We start from the raw sequence: 17,390 nt of genomic DNA, 5'->3' as shown, positions 1-17,390 counted from the left end.
TGGCGTATTATCCATGCCAATTAACTCTAGTTTGAAAATAAGAATGAAAGACAGGATGAGGAAAGGTAGGAAATAAAAGCGGATAGTTTTTTAAAACCATCAACAATAAAGAACAGAGTGTATTCTCGTTTTATTTCTATCAACCTCTGTTTACCCTAAGCAAACTAGACGGCAAACTACAGCCATCTTTCACTGTGGCTGATAAATGGTGATTCACAAAAATAAATTTTAAACCTACTGCTTTCATTCGTCTTATTCAAAACCAATAAAGGGTCGATCTGCATGAAGCCCCTTGCAGTGAATGGATTCATTTGTCAGAAAAGAATCCGGTTGGAAAAGACGTAAGACAAAAAAGTAAGGTGATTAAAATTAATCTTTTTTAAAAAAAAAAATCTCGCGTTTTGCAATGTTAAAAAAAAGGGACAAGCATTGCTTGGGGGGAGGAAATAAAAGAAAGGATTAAAACTGGGCTTAAAACCCGTTTGAAAGCATAAGATTGGGTGCACAATGAATATTTTTTTTTTATCTCCAACAATCAGGCTTTCTCGTAACACACAACAAGCATCTCTTAAAGCCAAAATTTCCTTTTCCTTTTCTTGCTTTTCTTTTTCTTTTTTGTTTGTTATTCTTTCAGCAAAAACGTTTCTCGTTTTTTTTTTATAAAAGGAAATGCCACCCAATACAGACATCCATCAAGTATCTTCAGCACACGTCTTTATTGATGAAGAACAATTTCAAGAATACGTCAAACGAGGGGATTGTGTGTTTATATTTGAATCCAAAGTATATAAAGTCAATAATTTTATATACAAACATCCTGGTGGAGAAGCAGCTTTAAGAAGTGCACTTGGTAGAGATGTCACGGACGAGATTCGTTCGATGCATCCTCCTCAAGTCTATGAAAAAATGATTCAGTTGTACTGTATTGGAGATTATATAAAAACCACAAGACCCAGCAAAGGACCAAAAGAAATCAAAAGGAAAAAGAAAGAGTTGATAGCAAGTTGGGAAGGAGGGATGAGCAAGAAGGCGTATGATGATGCACTGGATGAGATTCATAAAGTCCATTCGGGAGATCTCGCTCAAGATGAAATAGATCAACAAGATCTTGACTACACAAAGATTAGAGAAGCCTATCGTCGACTTGAACAAGAAATAAAGGACCGTGGTCTATATGAATGCAACTATTGGAAATATGGTGAAGAATGCTGTCGATATATCACACTCCTTTCCCTCTGTTTATGGTTCACTCTAGGCGGTACATCCTCATGGCATTTCATAGCGGGTGCTGCTTTCCTTGGTGGCTTTTGGCACCAGTTGGTCTTTACTGCTCACGATGCTGGCCACAATGAGATTACGGGCAAGAGTGAAATAGACCATGTGATCGGGGTGATCATTGCGAACTTTATTGGTGGATTAAGCTTGGGATGGTGGAAAGACAATCATAATGTACATCATATTGTGACAAACCATCCGGAACATGACCCAGACATTCAACATCTTCCTTTTATGGCCATCACCACCAAATTATTCAACAATCTCTATTCTACTTATTATAAGCGTGTATTACCTTTTGATACCGCAGCCCAATTCTTTGTGAGATATCAGCATTATCTGTACTATCTCATCTTATCCTTTGGTCGTTTCAATCTACACCGACTTTCCTTTCTCTATCTGTTCACATCCAAAGATGTCCGTACACCCAAATTAGAATGGACCGGCATCACCTTCTTTTTCATCTGGTTCAGTGCCTTACTTTCCCATGTGCCCACTTGGAATTTACGTATTGCCTATCTCTTTGTCTCTTATATGCTCACTTTTCCACTCCACGTTCAAATCACTCTATCTCACTTTGGGATGTCAACCGAAGACAAGGGACCCAATGAACCTTTCCCGGCCAAGATGTTGCGTACCACGATGGATGTGGACTGTCCTGTTTGGCTTGATTGGTTTCATGGTGGACTTCAATACCAAGCTGTTCATCATCTGTTTCCCAGAATCCCTCGTCATAATCTACGTGCCTGTGTACCTCTGGTGCGTCAATTCTGTGATGAAGTCGGTCTTCACTATTACATGTATAATTTCTCAACTGGGAATGGTGTTGTCCTTGGTGCACTGAAATCAGTGGCAGATCAAGTGGGCTTTATGAATAAAGTAGCTAAATACAATGCGGATGTTTGGATGGGTGATAAAAATGAATAAATAAATCAAAAAAGATGGGCTTTTGTTTGTTACCTTTTAAAGTCCGGTCCATTTCCGAAGAACCCGATGGGATGACCGAGTGGGATTAAAATAAAGACAGGAGGGTTGAAAAACGTTTCGTTTGGCCTATCCTGTCTTTATTCTTTCTAAACCTTTTCAAACCCATACTCTCTCTCTCTTTCTCTCTCTTTTTTTTTTTTTTTTCTTTTTTTAAACTGGGAAAATATTTTATCCAGTTCCTCACGTGACAAGAGCGAAAGTTATAAATTAAGGTACCAGAAGAAATGAATTTATTTTTTTTTTTCCTTGTTGTTCTATTTTTTACAATGATTAGTTCTATCAATCATTCCATTTTAAAAGATTCCAATTTAATTTATAATGAACAAGAGAAAGCATTATTATTAAATAAAAAATCAAGTACAGTCATGCCTGGTATGAAATCTTTTATTTCTTCCTTTTTTTAATAATCAAAAGATAGAATTAATCACCACCCATCCTACCGAAACCGATTTACCACCGACTTATGCAACATTACCCACCACAAAACTAGAAGAAGAACCAAATCCTTTCGAACAAAGCTTTCAAGGTGCAACGCATATCATTTCCCCCCTTCCACCTGAAAAAGAGCATGGACAAGTTATGATTCAAAAGGTTGATTTATCATCCAATATGATAAATGCAGGTAAACAGCTGTCCTGTCTTCAAATGGACTGCTTATCTATTTTTTTTTTTTTTTTTTTTGCATAAAATAACAACAGAAAGGACAATGAAAAAGGAGGAGACGATCAAAGAAAAGAAATCGAAACGAGCAAGAAAGACAGGGAAAACAGAAGAAGATGAAATGAAACGAAAGAATTTTTTGGAAAGAAATAGAATCGGTAAAATAGAGACAAAAGCACAGGTGATGTCGTTTTTTAATTTTTTTTTTTATTTATTAGCTGCTTTAAAATGTAGACAAAGAAAGAAACAGTGGTTACAAAACCTACAAACCAAGGTGGAATATTTAACAGCAGATAATGAACAATACAACATGCAAGCAAGTGCACTACGCGAAGAGTTGATTCATCTCAAGACCCTTCTCATGGCTCACAAAGACTGTCCAATCAATCAAAAAGCGATGGTAGATGCACTCAATAGGCCAATACCCGGTTTACCTTCTTTAACTCAACCTTATGATTACAATCCACCTTCTCTAACACATAATAACTAAGTTGTATATTAATAAAATATCATTCGCATTCTAGAAAAAAGGATTTGAAACAAGTACAAAAATGGAAACCTTTCTAAAAAGGACCCCCCCTCGTTTTTGTAACATGATTTATTTTATATTGCCGAGAGGATGCTCTTTTAAATAATCAGAACCATATTCTTCATATTCTTTCCTTGTCACAAAATATCTCTCATTCAAACCGTCTTGTCCAAACATAGCAGCACCACGCCATGCGTCTAACAGTGGATTGTTGGCCCTCTTGACTTTGATGTTTGTATGAACAGGATAAATCGATTTCAGTGAAGAGTGAATTCGATCGGATAATCCAGGTACTTGACTATAACCACCCGTAATAAATATATTCTAGTGACAGGGGTTGGTAACATTCAAAGAGGCAGTTTATTGATTTACCTGCATGATCTTTTGTCTTGAATTGATATCAAATGTCTTTACGATATCATGGACACTTTCGATTAAACCTGCTTGATCAAGTCCAATGATACTCGGCTGGAACAAAACTTCGGGGACTCGAACACGTTCAACATTCACATGCAACTGATAACTCTGTGCTAAATCGGTTGGATCCCAAGAGGGATAAAGTCCCCTTGTCAGCAAGTGAACAAGGGTGTTTGTGGGCGATGTCATCGATTCATACAAATGTTCCGTCAAGAATTCGGGGTCATGCTGCAGCAAGAGGGATTCATATTGATTCAGCTGTGAGAGATCTTCTTCTTCTTCATCCGATTCATCCTCACGATTCTATCAATCATGTTATTACTTGCACATGCCTCAACCCCACTTACAATCTCTCTGTAAATAGCCCAATCTTCATCATCCTGTCCAAACGTGTCCTCTTCAGCTCCCTTTCTTCTCCGTTTCGGTGTCGGGTTATCACTCGCCAGGTTCGCAATGGACTTCATACGCAGCTGAGACGCACGACTTCTACGATCGGCCAATTCGGATGCCAGTCGCTTTCTCTTCTTCAGCCGATCAATCACCTCTTGTCTTTTTTCCTTGATCGACAACACCCAACCTTCCGGATCCTCTTTCCTTCTCTCTTCTTCCAACCTCGCCTCTTCTTGTTCTCGAAGCTTGGCCTCCTCTTTCGCCTTCTTTGCACGCTGACGGGCATCATAGTTGGCCTTCATCAACTTTTGCTTTCTTTTTTCCTTTTTGCCGGCCTCGTCCAGCTGATCGTCTGGGATGTCGACCAGATCGGTCTGAGGCGGTTCCTTTTCTTCTGTTTCTTCAATCCCTAGCTCTTTATTACGCGCACGCTGGATGAAACCGTCGAGTTGCTTGATCGTGTCATCCAGGTCCGCTTCATCTTTAAACCCTGATTCTTTCAATTGTGCCTTTCAATCACTTTAGTCATCTGTATTCCCCATCCCCACATCAGGTTACTTACAAGCCAATCCACCTTTCTGACCTTTCCTTTTGCTTCTTTCAAGTTTGTAAATGCTTCGTATTGTTGTTCACGAGCAACCAACTAGATTCACAACCATTAGTTTCCTCCACCTCCTTCTTTTTCAATACCTTTTCTAAACGAGATCGAGCAGCCGACTCTCGCAATCTTTTCGCATTCTCTTCCTTTTTCGCTGCCTGTCTGGCCAGTTCCTCGGCTGATTTTTCTTCAATGATCGGTGCCGTAAAAGGAAACTGGATGATGCGATCGATCTCTTGAAACGTCTTTCGATCCTCTATTCTCTTTAATGTCTCTTGATAATCCTTGGCCACAAAGGCATGCGTACGGACCAGGTCTTCGGCTTGACCGACCGTCATCTTGGTAGGGAATGTTGGATATTTGAGTTGCATCAGTTTCAACATGTAATCGGTTGCCTGGGTACCTCCGTAATTCATCCTATACAAAACATGAGTCACTTGCTTGCCATGTTCAAAACACGCACCGTTTGGTTTTCGACAAGATGCCTTTGCCACCCAGGGTTGGGATGATATGCGTTGATGTATGGCCAGAAGAAATGATCATCCCTCCGTCCTCTTGGGTGCCTCCGTTCGCGTGATAGCTAAAGAGGGCATCAATGCCATAGACAACCGAAGGCACCCTATAGCCTTCAAACAAAAGCTCATTCATCACTCATAAAAAACAAAAAATCAGCATGGAAAAAACAAAATAAAGACTTGTACTTACAACTTCGACTGTACTGTGGATTGCAGACTGCCTCTGTCATCACGATGGGATGTTGTATGCTTGAGGTATTGATGCCCAAGACAAGAAAGATATAGTCCAGGATCGATTCCTAGGGCGTATTATTATAAAGTATTTAAAATGGGGTATTCATTACCATCCTCTCAAAATCACAGACAACATTGGAATCAAAAGGTGAACGTGAACTGGACTTTGCTGCAGGATCGGCTAAAGCATCCATACCGACAGCTAATACATTCGTGTTCAATCGACGATCTTTATACTTTGAAACAACGTTATCAAATACAACTAGAGCTGTGTGTTAACAATCCTCAGTTTATCCATTGGTTTATTTTTCTTTACGTGAAGGATCATTCTCTGTAGCCCAGCCGGCTCGACATTGTTTGGAACCTGTAAAGCGTTCAGATTATGTTGACAAAAAAAGGGTTCACTTATTTACCATTATCAATAACAATAGGCGTTTTTAGTGAATGAAAAGTTTTATAGTCATTTCTAATGTTATAGTAAGGTGCACTGTATTCTTTTTCTTCAAGAGAATAATATCTTGGTATACTGGCTTCAACCATTCAAATTTGACAATCAAAAAAAGAAAAAAAAAAAAAAAAAAAAAAAAAACTGAGTTTTCTCTCTTTATTTACATAATCTATTTTTCTTCCTTCATTTTCTTTACGACAACGGTTGTAGAAGAAGGACGCCATGTATAATGACTCGTTGACTATACATCATGTTAATTTGTGACCAAGATTCATTTTTACGCGTCTGTATACCTTTTTTTCTGCTGTTTTCATTTGTGTTTTTGGCTTTTTTTCAACTTTGGGTGTGGATAGATTTTGATGTAACAAGTGTTCAATAGGAACATTCTCTATTCCTTCCTTTTTGATGGTTTGATAGATTTGATAGGAAGCCTATACATCGGTTACACATCCAGCCTCTCTCTCTTTTTTTTTTTTTAAACAATTTACATAAGCATCCAATGCGGCATATTTTTTCTGATTGGGACTTAGCACAGGAGCAGACCAATTGCTCATTCTCACTTTTCCTTTGGCCATCTTTTGTTTAAGCTAACGAGATCGAATCATGTTAATAGGACAACGGGATGGATCATGAGCACAGGTGCTTACAAAAATAGCCGTTAAAGCTCTGAGGGATCGATGATGCGTTCTGGTAATATCAGACGACTTGGACAAGTTGGCCAATGTCATCAATTCGACGAGACCGTTTGTTTTAATTCCAAAATCACGGTACAGTTTCTGTCCGTCCATCTTGATGTTCACTCCAGTTTTTAGTAGCTCCTTGTTTTCGAAAAAGTTTTGCAACTCTTGTGGAAGTTCTATTCATTTTTTGTAAATATACACTCCACCTATTCCCCTAACACCTTACTTTTCATTCTACCCACTTGGAATAACAAGATGGTCTTTGCTGCGCAGATCTGAATGAGTGAAATCTTCTTTTCTCGCTGTCCCTTGATAAATGTAGGTGGCCATTCAAAATCAACACCAAAGACACCCTCTGGCTCTGCCTTTAAAAATTTAGGTAATCGCACATTGGTCTGCTCGATGGAATTGATGCATTCTACATTATATCGACTTGGATAACTGAGTGCAGGTAATGTTTCAAGATATTTTTCAAAACGAATCTTGTTTTCCCGTTTTATGGATAGTTGTTTATCATGTTCAATTTGTCTTTCTGATTTTTGTTGAACGGGTTTCAAACCATCTTTAGGAATCACATTTTCAGTAGAATGAGGTTGGAAAAGATGAGTAGATCTATAATAATAGTTTTAATCTAAAAGCAGCTGATTTTAAGTGCTCTCTCTCTCTCTTTTTTTACGTTGAAATAGTACGATTTGTCATGTATTGTGTGGATAATTTAGGCAACTGGGCCTTTAATTGGAAAAGGAATGTCATGTTATCACACAAGAGAGAGTACAAGTTAAGTCCAGAAAGAACAAAAAAAAAAAAAAAAGGCTTTAAAAAGGTCAAGAAATTTTATCCGATATTTTTCAAGACAAATATATCCAATAAAGAAAAGAAAAAATTAATTGGTTCATGCTATCATTGTTCGTCCCAACAAATCAATCAAGACGGTGCCAAAAGTGATTATTGTTTGGAACAGTTGGACCACAAAGTAAACAATACAAAGGCTCGTAAATGCAAGGTTTCGTCCTGTGCTGAGGTCTCTTGATGAAAAATACAAAGATCGATACAAAAGATCAAGAAAATGGATTCAGCTTCTAGACAACTCTCTATTGTAACTTTTTATCATAGGACATTTATAGGTTCAAAGGTTGATACTTTTATATCATGAGTTAGTATAAAAGACAAGCTGGTTTATAATAAAGAGCCAGTTGCGCATCAACTTGATTAGAATTCATCATTCTGCAAGTAAAGATATTTTCCAAGTGGCCTGGGTTGTCCTGGTAAGGGATGGTGAGGATGTGGGTAAGAGCTTGTAGGACGCGAAGGTTGAAAGGAAAGGCAAATCATGGGTTTGAGCAAAGAGTTTGGTGTTGATGAGAAAAAAAAAAAAAGCATGATCAATAAAGCGTGCTTATATACACTTTTAAAATATGGCTGGTTCTCTTCATCCTACAAGAAATTTGTAGTAGGCTTCACTGATTGTTGTCAATTATACTAATGAAGTAAAATGAACAGGCTGAGAAAAGGAAAAGATGGTACATTTCACTCAAAAGAATCAAGTTTTTATTTTCTACGTAATTCATACCCAATAATGCATTATTAGTAGATGTATTACCATAAATATCCTTTGCTTTCAGCTTAACATTGAATAATGATTAATTGGGAATGATGTAAAAGCAGAATGTGTTTATCTTTGCTTTGTTAAGTATTGAACTAGACATATGAACCTCTATCCTATGAAAAGCATATAATTGATTTATAAAGATAAGCATTGATTTATTGGTAAGGAGAATGGATAGCAAAAGAATGTTCCACGTAATTTAAAAAGTAAAAATAAGGAAGGAGGAGGATTGTGTTTACTTATAACTTGAAGAGTTTGAATAATTTAATGTTCAGAAGATGCCTGTTCATCAAGAAATTTGAGGTAAATGAAAGTTTATTTAAGAAAAAATACAGGTCTTCTGTAGCTTAGTAATAATGAGAAATTACGGGCATCACAGTCTAATGTTCATTGTTACTAGTATATTAAGGCTACTCTTTATTATAGCAAATGAATTAACCAATATGTATATACCAAAAATTTGATTTTTGAAATAAACCATCTTTGTATCGCCAGTAAGACAACCAACATCTACTGACAATAAACTATAGCAACTGTAAACGCCTTTCGTTTATAAACCTTTCTTTATTTGAATTTATTCTAACTCATGTTTAACCTTTCCTTTTGTCCTCCTATTTCTCGTCCTCCTTGACCTATAAACCCCACAGACCCTTATCTAGATTGTCTGCTGGGGCAGCCAAGACTGTAAAAAAATGTTTTTAGCTGCAGACCAACAAATAAGAAGTCAACATTTGTTTCAAACAACTTGTCATGTTATTCATTCTTTATTAGTGCTGTCAATGATTAAATATAACTATTGATATATGAAATAATACATATGCTATCCTTTCATATAAAGCATTTTCTATTGAAATCACTATGAATACCATGAATGAAAATTTACGTTAATAACAACTTCATTTATGAACAAAATTATAAAATGTTACAATCCATTTAGCTTACAAAAAAAAATATGCTACCTATCTTTCATCTGGTCTTTCTATGGAAGATTAAAGAAGAGCACTACTCTTTACTCAAACCCTCTGCTGCCTGTCTACTAGTTGACAGTGAATATTAAGTGAAATCAAGTATGCTTCAGCTATCGGTCCTTTTGAGTTGCATCAAACTGTATGGCTAACTCATACATATTCTTCCAAATTAATAAAAATGAATAAAACAAGGGGTGCACAATTGTTTTACTTGTCTTGGAAATCCGGAGAAAAACATGATGATCACAAGTCGATAAAATGAAATTAATTTGCACAGACAAAGAGTCAATAAACATTATATTTATCTAGAAACACTCTAATCAACTCTTTTCAAAAAACCCCCCTCCCATCATTGCCTATTTGTAGCTATTAAACCATATCCATCCATACACAGTATCCTCCAGAAATCTCTAGTTCTTCCAAACCGAGTTTACGTTGCTTATGCCATGTAGAGAATAATGCATGCATTAGTCTGCAAAGAAAAGAGTGCTTTTAGTTTCAAGTAACTTGCAGCAACATAGATTTGGTTTCATAAAGACAGAAGCAATAGTTTTATTCAGTCTAGTTATCATCTTTCCTTCAAATATCAGCAGCATTACAAAACTAATTGTCCAAAAAAGTAGCTGTTGATATGCACAGAAAAGTATGAATAAATCAAGGTGTGAATGTTTGTTTGTTTTGTTACCTGTGTAATAACAAAACATAGAATCCTTCTAAATAATTCGGATTATTTCAAGATAAAAGGGACGAATGATTCAATTGAAGCTATCAAAAAATGGCCTTGAGCACAATATATTAATGGATATTTAAAATAAAAGGAATTCGATTTCACCTTTTATGATTTCATTATGATTTGTCACTCATATCGTTGTTTGTTTCGAGTCATGTATGACAATGAGTTCAATAAACATAGTGGCTCTGTTGAATAACCAAAGTGAATAGCATGTTTCATCTAGTTTCTTTAAAACTTGGTTAAAGCTACACATAAAATCTTTCATATATTTTTTATCTTTTTTTTTATTTTTTGCCATCTTTTTATGCATTCAAGACAAAGCACTGTCTATAATAAAATTTCAATCCCGTTCATTGCACAGGTATTAAAATGTACCGAAAAAAAGCTTTGTTTTCTTCTTTTCATTCACTCATGTCACCTAATCATCAAGAAGAGCTTGAGCCTTTATTAAAGAGCCGCAAAAGTAGCCATAGATGGCTTGTGTTATTTTCATATTCGTTCTTGTCATTTTCGAACGCTTTGATGTTTGTAACAATAACGTTCTAAATGATTTTGCTCATCTAACACTCTTGCTAACAGGTGGATCACGTTTGCTCCATGCTTATACATCTTTATACATTATTATTTTCATGTCACCAATAGCTATACTACGAATGCCATCAATCTTTTATCTTCCATTTATATGCTTACCTACCCTCTCTTAATTCAATTCTCTTTCAAGTATTTTCAAGATACAAATCACAACAGCGGTAGTGGCCTAAAACGTGGGGTTCTTATAGGGGCTACCGTGAACGCCATAGCAGGTGGGATGCGATGGTTAGGTGCCATGCCTTCTATATCTGGATTTGCCGTCCTCTTCTTGGGACAAACAATGGCCGCTGTTGGTTTGTAAACAAAAACAAAGGAACACACGGGTATTTTAACATGATGAACTATGTAGCACAAGTGTTTATATTTTCTGTTCCTCCTCAGCTGGCTGTTGCCTGGTTTCCAGAAGATGAGGTTAACATTGCTACCTCAATTGCTATATCAGCCAATAGTCTAGGTGTAGGCGTTGGATTCGCTTTGACACCTTTGGTTGTTAAAAGCTCTACAAGTAGCATTGATATACCCAATTTACTTCTTATTCAGGTATGATTACTTTTTTTGAGGCTATTTGTTGAAAATAAGATTATATCATTTTTTTTTTTACAAGTCCATTATATGCCTTGCGGCTCTTGTCATGATATGGATCGCTTTTCAAAAACGCCCTTCCTATGAGAAACAGTAAGTCATTACTCATAATTTAAGAAGAAAAACAGAATGGCCGATTAATTTAATATACAGTACGCCATCTGGTATGGACACGGCTGAACAATCTGCCAAACTATTGAAACAAAAAGATTTCATCTATATCCTTGCAGCCTTTGGAATCGTTATGGGCGGGCAGTGTGCCATAGCAACTTTACTTGCACAAATCATTATACCACCTCTTCATGTGGATGAAACATTTATAGGTCTGCTAGGTTCTGCAATGTTATTTGCTGGGTCATTTGCAAGTGTTCTGGCAGGTTATTATCTAGACAAGACGCTGAAATACAGAGAGTTGAGTAGATCTCTGTCGCTTATCATTGCGCTTACTTTAGTGGGGCTACTTACTTCAATTGAAATTGGATCTTTAGCAGGCGTTGTGATTGCATGGTAAAAAGATGGAAATAGAAACTATTGATCGTTATTAATCACAGTGCTCTTGTATAGCATGGGGTTTGATCTTGCATCATACGGTATGTTTAGCAGTAAATCGCCTCTTTTCTTTTACTTATACTTAAATTTAGCCTTTTTTCCTGCTATTATTCAGTTTACTGGTGAATTATTTTATCCGATCAACAAAATCATTCCTACAGGTTATCTGATATCTGCTGGAAATATCAGTGGTGTCTTGTTGGTTGCACTGATGAGCTGGGGCGAGAATACAAATAACATGTTTTCTATGCGTTTACCCCTTGCCTGCTTGACAATAGCCATGCTTGCAAGTACTTTCATGATGTATCAAGTTAAAGGTGCATTGCATCGAACCGCCCAAAAGCAGTCCGTTATTCAATGCACCACTGCGCTATCATAATGAAGCATTTGTCTTTTCTTTTTATTTTTTTGTATAATAATAAATTGCAGACCTAGTCTTTTTTAGGATAAATTCATTTTAAACAATAGTAAATTTCAAATCGTTATTAATGTTTGGATTAAAGTAATCAACAGCGGAAAGGAAGCGAGAGTTCTATTTTGTACTGCAAATAATAATACAGTTAACATGGAATTGGCTCAAGTTTTTGTATATTTATTTCTTAAAATTCCTGGATAATGCAGGACCACAAAGGTGCAACTCAGGCTTATATCGCTTGGGTTCAAACAAATCAGACTCATAATCACATCGATGTTCCGAATTGCCTGCTCTGATACTGCAGATTGTATTCTTTTTACATCTCTCGTCGCATTCTTTGACTATAGAAGTTGACTTTGACATAAAGCGATGGTATTTGTTGAACGAGTCCAAGTTTTCTTGCTCCATATCTACAGTCACATTATGCCACCACGAAGCAGATAGTGGTGAATTGGAACGAGCTAGATGTGCCCGAGTTGAATTGTAGGCCTCTCTCGCAGAATATTCAATATGCCAGTTCTAAAAGAAAAATTATGTTATTTTATGGCAGATTAAAAGAACGAAATCTGCTTACTGGCTCATGATCAAGATCAGTAGCCTTATCCAAGTCTGCGATATAAGTGATGGAATCAACAATTTCAAAAGTCTTTGTGTCAACCTTGTATGTTCTACATTTAACAACAATATGAATTTTCTTCAGTCAGCATACTATCATTTATTCTTTACCTGAAACCTGGATTTAAATTTAAGAAGGGTGTGATGGAAGGTGCGATGTACCCAACAGAAATAGCGTTATCTGCAGTTCTCTCTTTGCCATTTCGATAAAATATTGTGAGTTCATCTCTAATATAAAAAGAAGCTGTTGTAAGAACATAATATAATCTAATGTACATGAAAACGTACTTGTGGGTATGACCAAAGAACTGTGCGGAAATGATGTGAGAGTAACGCTCAATAATTTGAGAATAATAATTGGAATAATCATGAAAGCATGTACTATCACCAGGCGCAATATGTCCAATAATCCATATTCGTTCGTTTCTATCTTCAGCATCTTGAAGCTCTTTTATTAACCAACCAAGAATACCATTGGGATCCTTTTTTTTTGTTTAAGAATCTGTGTGAGAATCAAGACTTTCATGTTACTATCAGGATTTATTACCTTGCTAGCTGGTTGTTCATAAAGCCACCAATTCAACACATAACAAAAGTTTGTATTCAAACTGATCAACTTTAAGCCAGGCATTGGCCTTGTTGAATAACTGCCTGAATTTTTCTCAATCAATGAATGAGAATGTGGAGGTAACCAGCCTTGCCAATTATGAGCCAAACTCTCGTAAAGCCACATTAGATTGAGGTAATCCTTTCCAAAAGGTATTTTAGAATGATTCAAAGGAAAATTATTGGTAGGTGCTGCTTCATGGTTGCCAATGGCAGGGTACAGTATGGAGTTTACTAAAAAGGGAGAATCGAAGTAATCGTGAAGTAGTTGATATGATACATCTTGGATTAGCTGGGTTTTGCCAAAGGGTAAAGTGGACCAAACTTCGTGGGGAGGAATATCACCAGTCAAGATACCGAATTTAATATCTGGTTCTACTTGAGGGATATACCTAAGTAACGATTCAATTAAACTTATCGGTGTATCACAGTTATATTCTCCTATATAAATTAAATAAGTTGTGTAAACAAAGTACAAGCGCTGTCATTGTACCCCACACGGATGCTTTTTTTGTAATGTTTGTATAGTCTGTATAAGCGGATCTACAACAGATGGGTTTATCACAATATACTTCTGTACCAGACTATACAATCCATAAACGTTAGTCCTTTCTATTTGCTTACTATTTAAGGCTCAATTTATTTACGTGGTATTCTGGATCAATATGCCAATCGCTTAGTTGTAATACAGTAAATGTTTTTCCTTCAGATTCTATTGGCTTCTGAGCAAGATCAGGCTTTGGCTTGGGAAATGTGACATTCCATTGTTCAACCACTAGCCAGATAAATCAGTCACTTTGTTATGCAAACTTTTATGCTATTTACCTGGATAAGGGCAAGAATTCATAATAGCTGCGCATAACAGATGTCCATCCCGGCCGGATATATCCATGGTCTAACATCACAATTTAGTCCAAGGTAATCATTTATATTTATCTTTATGGCTTACAGGAATAACTTTGCGGATAATAGGTGCTTGCTCTTTGATCACACCTTCACACTTTTAAGGGTTAGTCGAGTTAATGATAACTTGAGAAATATACTTACGACTTCATCATCCACTTTGCCTGTTCGTTTACATATCTTTGTTAAACTAGATATCAGAAATGGCTCAGAGAAAAAAGATAGTCTCTTTATTATTTGCAATAACGATATGCAACTACTACATGATTTTTTAATGGAATCTGTTTCCATTAATGTATCCGTCAGATGATATATTTGCTCTTCTGTTGATAACGAATTAAATACGATTTGCTCTTGTGCTAAAATCAATACATTTAAAAGAAATAATGAAACAAGTATGTGTGTTTTCATTGTGTAAAGAAAGAAAAAAAAGCAATGAAAAAGAGAAAGCGAGCGAAAGGGCTTATCTTTTTCAATGCTTTTATGAGCATCATATTTTCCATAAATGGAAAATGTCACTTGAGCAATAAAAGAACTCGTCACAGCATTCATAAAAAATAATTTTAACCACGTAAAAAATTGAGATTTGTTTTGTAAATGAGTTCCATTGATCCTAGTCAGACATTGTACATTACAAACATCAAGGGTCGTGCCAACGTTGAAGGTAATAAAAAAATAGATGAACGCGCTATGTTTGGTGTACTTAGAAATAATAGAGATTAAAGCTTGTTTATATGGACTCTTTTCAACATATGGACCCATCTTGGATATTGTAATTAAAAAAACAGAAAAAATGCGCGAACAAGCATTTGTTGTATATAATAGTGTTGCCTCTGCTACAACTGCTAAAAGAGGTTTGAATGGATTTACATTTTTGGGACATGCTCTTGTAAGTTTTGAAAATTCAAAAGGAAAAAAAAAATCCTTGACTAACAGACACGTATCATTAGAAAATTGAATATTCAAAGACAAAATCAGACGCTGTAGCCAAGTTAGATGGTACATACAGATTGAGAGATAGTTCAACAAAAAGAGCAGCTGAAGAAGAACGTGAAGAAAATCCTTCAAAATGGCAAAACTGAGATCGAGATGAGGAGATGATGAAGATAGTGATGATGACCATGCATAGAAAGATAAAATAAAAAAAAAGAGACTTGTTTTGATGCTTTATTTTTTTGTTGCTTTACAAAAGAGGTTCTTTAATAAATCGGGGCTAGTAGCAGCTACTTGTTATGAGTACAACGCAAGAAATAAAAGAGCGCTCCATTCTCTTTTTTTTTCTTTTCTTTTTATAATGGCTTCCTATTTGGTTATTGGTGGCAATGGCTTCTTAGGCCAACACGTTCAAGAACAGATTCGTCTTCGTAAAGACGGTTCTACTATCTCTGTCTTTGACATTTCAGAGCCTAGAGAACCTAAATCAGATGTTAAATATTTAGTAGGTGATCTTCGCAAGTTTGAAGATGTCTACAATGCTCTCGAAGGCATCACAGCTGTCATCCACACAGCCTCTCCTCCTCACGTAAACTCGAGCAATCCTCCTCGTGATCTTTATTTTTCCATCAATGTCGAAGGAACACTTAATGTCATCAAGGCTTGTCAAGAAAGAGGAATTAAAGTGTTGGTAGTAACAAGCTCAGGAAGTGTTATCTCCAATGGCGAACCTATGGTAAACATTGATGAAAGCGCACCTTATCCATCAACGGCCATTGATGTTTATACAGAATCTAAAGTAAGGTTGCAGTGCATCAAAAGATAGAAAGCGTGTGTGCCTGAACTTTTTATATTGTTATTATAGACAGAATGTGAAAAAGAAGTTTTAAAGGCCAATGGTGTTAAGGGCTTATTGACTTGTACAATTCGTCCTTCTGCCATTTTTGGCCCTGGTGATAGACAACTGATTCCTGGTATGCTTGAAGTATGTCAACGTGGTCAACATCGTTTTCAAATCGGCAACAACCAATCGCTGATGGACTTTACTTATGTTGGCAACGTAGCTTATGCTCATGTCTTGGCTGCAGAGAAACTTATGATCCCTAATTCAGGCGCAGCAGGACAAGCATTCAATTTGACAAATGGTACACCTGTTCCTTTCTGGGACTTTGCTTCTCGCGTATGGGCTACTTATGGATGTTATTTACCAAACAGTAAAAAGATTGTCTTATCTAAGGGAGCTAGTTCAGTGATTGCAGCAATCAGTGAATCCATTTTTAATATTAAACTTTTATTTTGGGATAAAAGCCAATTAAAGGAAGGTTTATCTCGCGCAAGGATTAAGCAAGCTATGTCTTCTCGTTATTTCAACATTAATAAGGCAAGAACAATCCTTGGTTATGAACCTCAGGTAGGCTTAGATGAAGGCATCAAGATTAGTATAGCTGTAAGTATTGTTTGAACAAATCATTTTTCTTTGACTCACTGTACTCTCTTATTTATTTAGTGGTATAAAGAGCACAGCAAAAATTAATAATAAATTATTTTTAATAATTATTCCAAACATGTGGAGTTTTCTATTCTTTCATATTTACTTTTTTTGTACTTGTATCTGCATATAAGCTAATTTATCAACTGATGTTTTTATTGTCATAACAATTACTTCTTCAGTCGTTAATGATCCAACTGTTTATAATAAACTTATCAGCCATGCATTTTACTTTACACAAAGAAAAATGCTTCTTTACTTAAAAATAAATTTCATCTGCTTTCGTGTTCTGGTCAAATGCCAAACGGAAATAAGAACTGATAAATTGATCAGCTTTTGGTCAAATTGACTACAGAGGTTCTTTATTTAAACACTTAGGGGAACAATATATAAAATGTTGAATGAAGTTTTGCAAATGTTCAACAGGAGCATCTTCGTTTCGGTCAAAGATCCTTGAATTAAGAGTTTCTGCACCTACTAACTGGATTCTTCTTACACTATCCTTCAAAACTTTCCAAAACATTTCAATGGGATCGAGCTCAGGGGAATAGGGTGGAAGGTAACAAAGATATATAGCCTCGTTCAATGATGACCGGGTCGACAAGTTTTGGACTATGAATTGAGGGTATTATCCATAATAAATGAAGTCCCTTTATGTTGGGAAATT

General features: G+C 36.1%; 8 protein-coding genes across 8 annotated transcripts; 5 read left to right on the top strand and 3 right to left on the bottom strand.

The window, feature by feature from the left end:
• Positions 1 to 669: 669 nt before the first annotated feature.
• RO3G_05747 (uncharacterized protein) lies at positions 670 to 2,202 on the top strand (the record flags this gene model as incomplete). Its single annotated transcript, XM_067660337.1, has 1 exon — positions 670 to 2,202. One exon carries the CDS (start codon positions 670 to 672, stop codon positions 2,200 to 2,202), a length of 1,533 nt encoding a protein of 510 aa, XP_067516438.1.
• Positions 2,203 to 2,528: 326 nt separating this feature from the next.
• On the top strand, positions 2,529 to 3,412 carry RO3G_05746 (uncharacterized protein; the record flags this gene model as incomplete). Its single annotated transcript, XM_067660336.1, has 4 exons — positions 2,529 to 2,634; positions 2,681 to 2,884; positions 2,961 to 3,080; positions 3,141 to 3,412. The coding sequence occupies 4 exons, from the start codon at positions 2,529 to 2,531 to the stop codon at positions 3,410 to 3,412; spliced, it is 702 nt and encodes a 233-aa protein (XP_067516437.1).
• A 108-nt stretch (positions 3,413 to 3,520) lies between these two features.
• On the bottom strand, positions 3,521 to 5,227 carry RO3G_05745 (uncharacterized protein; the record flags this gene model as incomplete). The annotated part of the gene is made up of 5 exons (XM_067660335.1): positions 3,521 to 3,775; positions 3,824 to 4,171; positions 4,216 to 4,767; positions 4,821 to 4,901; positions 4,949 to 5,227. 5 exons carry the CDS (start codon positions 5,225 to 5,227, stop codon positions 3,521 to 3,523), a joined length of 1,515 nt encoding a protein of 504 aa, XP_067516436.1.
• A 995-nt stretch (positions 5,228 to 6,222) lies between these two features.
• On the bottom strand, positions 6,223 to 7,486 carry RO3G_05744 (uncharacterized protein; the record flags this gene model as incomplete). The annotated part of the gene is made up of 6 exons (XM_067660334.1): positions 6,223 to 6,294; positions 6,347 to 6,484; positions 6,542 to 6,640; positions 6,701 to 6,909; positions 6,960 to 7,345; positions 7,410 to 7,486. The coding sequence occupies 6 exons, from the start codon at positions 7,484 to 7,486 to the stop codon at positions 6,223 to 6,225; spliced, it is 981 nt and encodes a 326-aa protein (XP_067516435.1).
• Positions 7,487 to 10,866: 3,380 nt separating this feature from the next.
• RO3G_05743 (uncharacterized protein) lies at positions 10,867 to 12,141 on the top strand (the record flags this gene model as incomplete). The annotated part of the gene is made up of 6 exons (XM_067660333.1): positions 10,867 to 10,924; positions 10,981 to 11,171; positions 11,236 to 11,306; positions 11,367 to 11,720; positions 11,778 to 11,803; positions 11,855 to 12,141. 6 exons carry the CDS (start codon positions 10,867 to 10,869, stop codon positions 12,139 to 12,141), a joined length of 987 nt encoding a protein of 328 aa, XP_067516434.1.
• Positions 12,142 to 12,354: 213 nt separating this feature from the next.
• RO3G_05742 (uncharacterized protein) lies at positions 12,355 to 14,592 on the bottom strand (the record flags this gene model as incomplete). The annotated part of the gene is made up of 10 exons (XM_067660332.1): positions 12,355 to 12,696; positions 12,752 to 12,845; positions 12,904 to 13,020; positions 13,081 to 13,274; positions 13,340 to 13,839; positions 13,892 to 13,982; positions 14,046 to 14,173; positions 14,224 to 14,293; positions 14,348 to 14,398; positions 14,446 to 14,592. 10 exons carry the CDS (start codon positions 14,590 to 14,592, stop codon positions 12,355 to 12,357), a joined length of 1,734 nt encoding a protein of 577 aa, XP_067516433.1.
• A 306-nt stretch (positions 14,593 to 14,898) lies between these two features.
• Positions 14,899 to 15,161, top strand: RO3G_05741 (uncharacterized protein; the record flags this gene model as incomplete). Its single annotated transcript, XM_067660331.1, has 2 exons — positions 14,899 to 14,965; positions 15,127 to 15,161. 2 exons carry the CDS (start codon positions 14,899 to 14,901, stop codon positions 15,159 to 15,161), a joined length of 102 nt encoding a protein of 33 aa, XP_067516432.1.
• Positions 15,162 to 15,595: 434 nt separating this feature from the next.
• RO3G_05740 (uncharacterized protein) lies at positions 15,596 to 16,768 on the top strand (the record flags this gene model as incomplete). Its single annotated transcript, XM_067660330.1, has 3 exons — positions 15,596 to 16,033; positions 16,100 to 16,681; positions 16,742 to 16,768. The coding sequence occupies 3 exons, from the start codon at positions 15,596 to 15,598 to the stop codon at positions 16,766 to 16,768; spliced, it is 1,047 nt and encodes a 348-aa protein (XP_067516431.1).
• Between the last annotated feature and the right edge of the window lie 622 nt (positions 16,769 to 17,390).

The sequence above is a fragment of the Rhizopus delemar genome, genomic scaffold (assembly GCF_000149305.1).
Source record: "Rhizopus delemar RA 99-880 supercont3.4 genomic scaffold, whole genome shotgun sequence".
Taxonomy (NCBI): domain Eukaryota; kingdom Fungi; phylum Mucoromycota; class Mucoromycetes; order Mucorales; family Rhizopodaceae; genus Rhizopus; species Rhizopus delemar.
The sequence above is the reverse complement of the archived record's forward strand: the minus strand, read 5'-3'. Positions and strand labels throughout refer to the sequence as shown.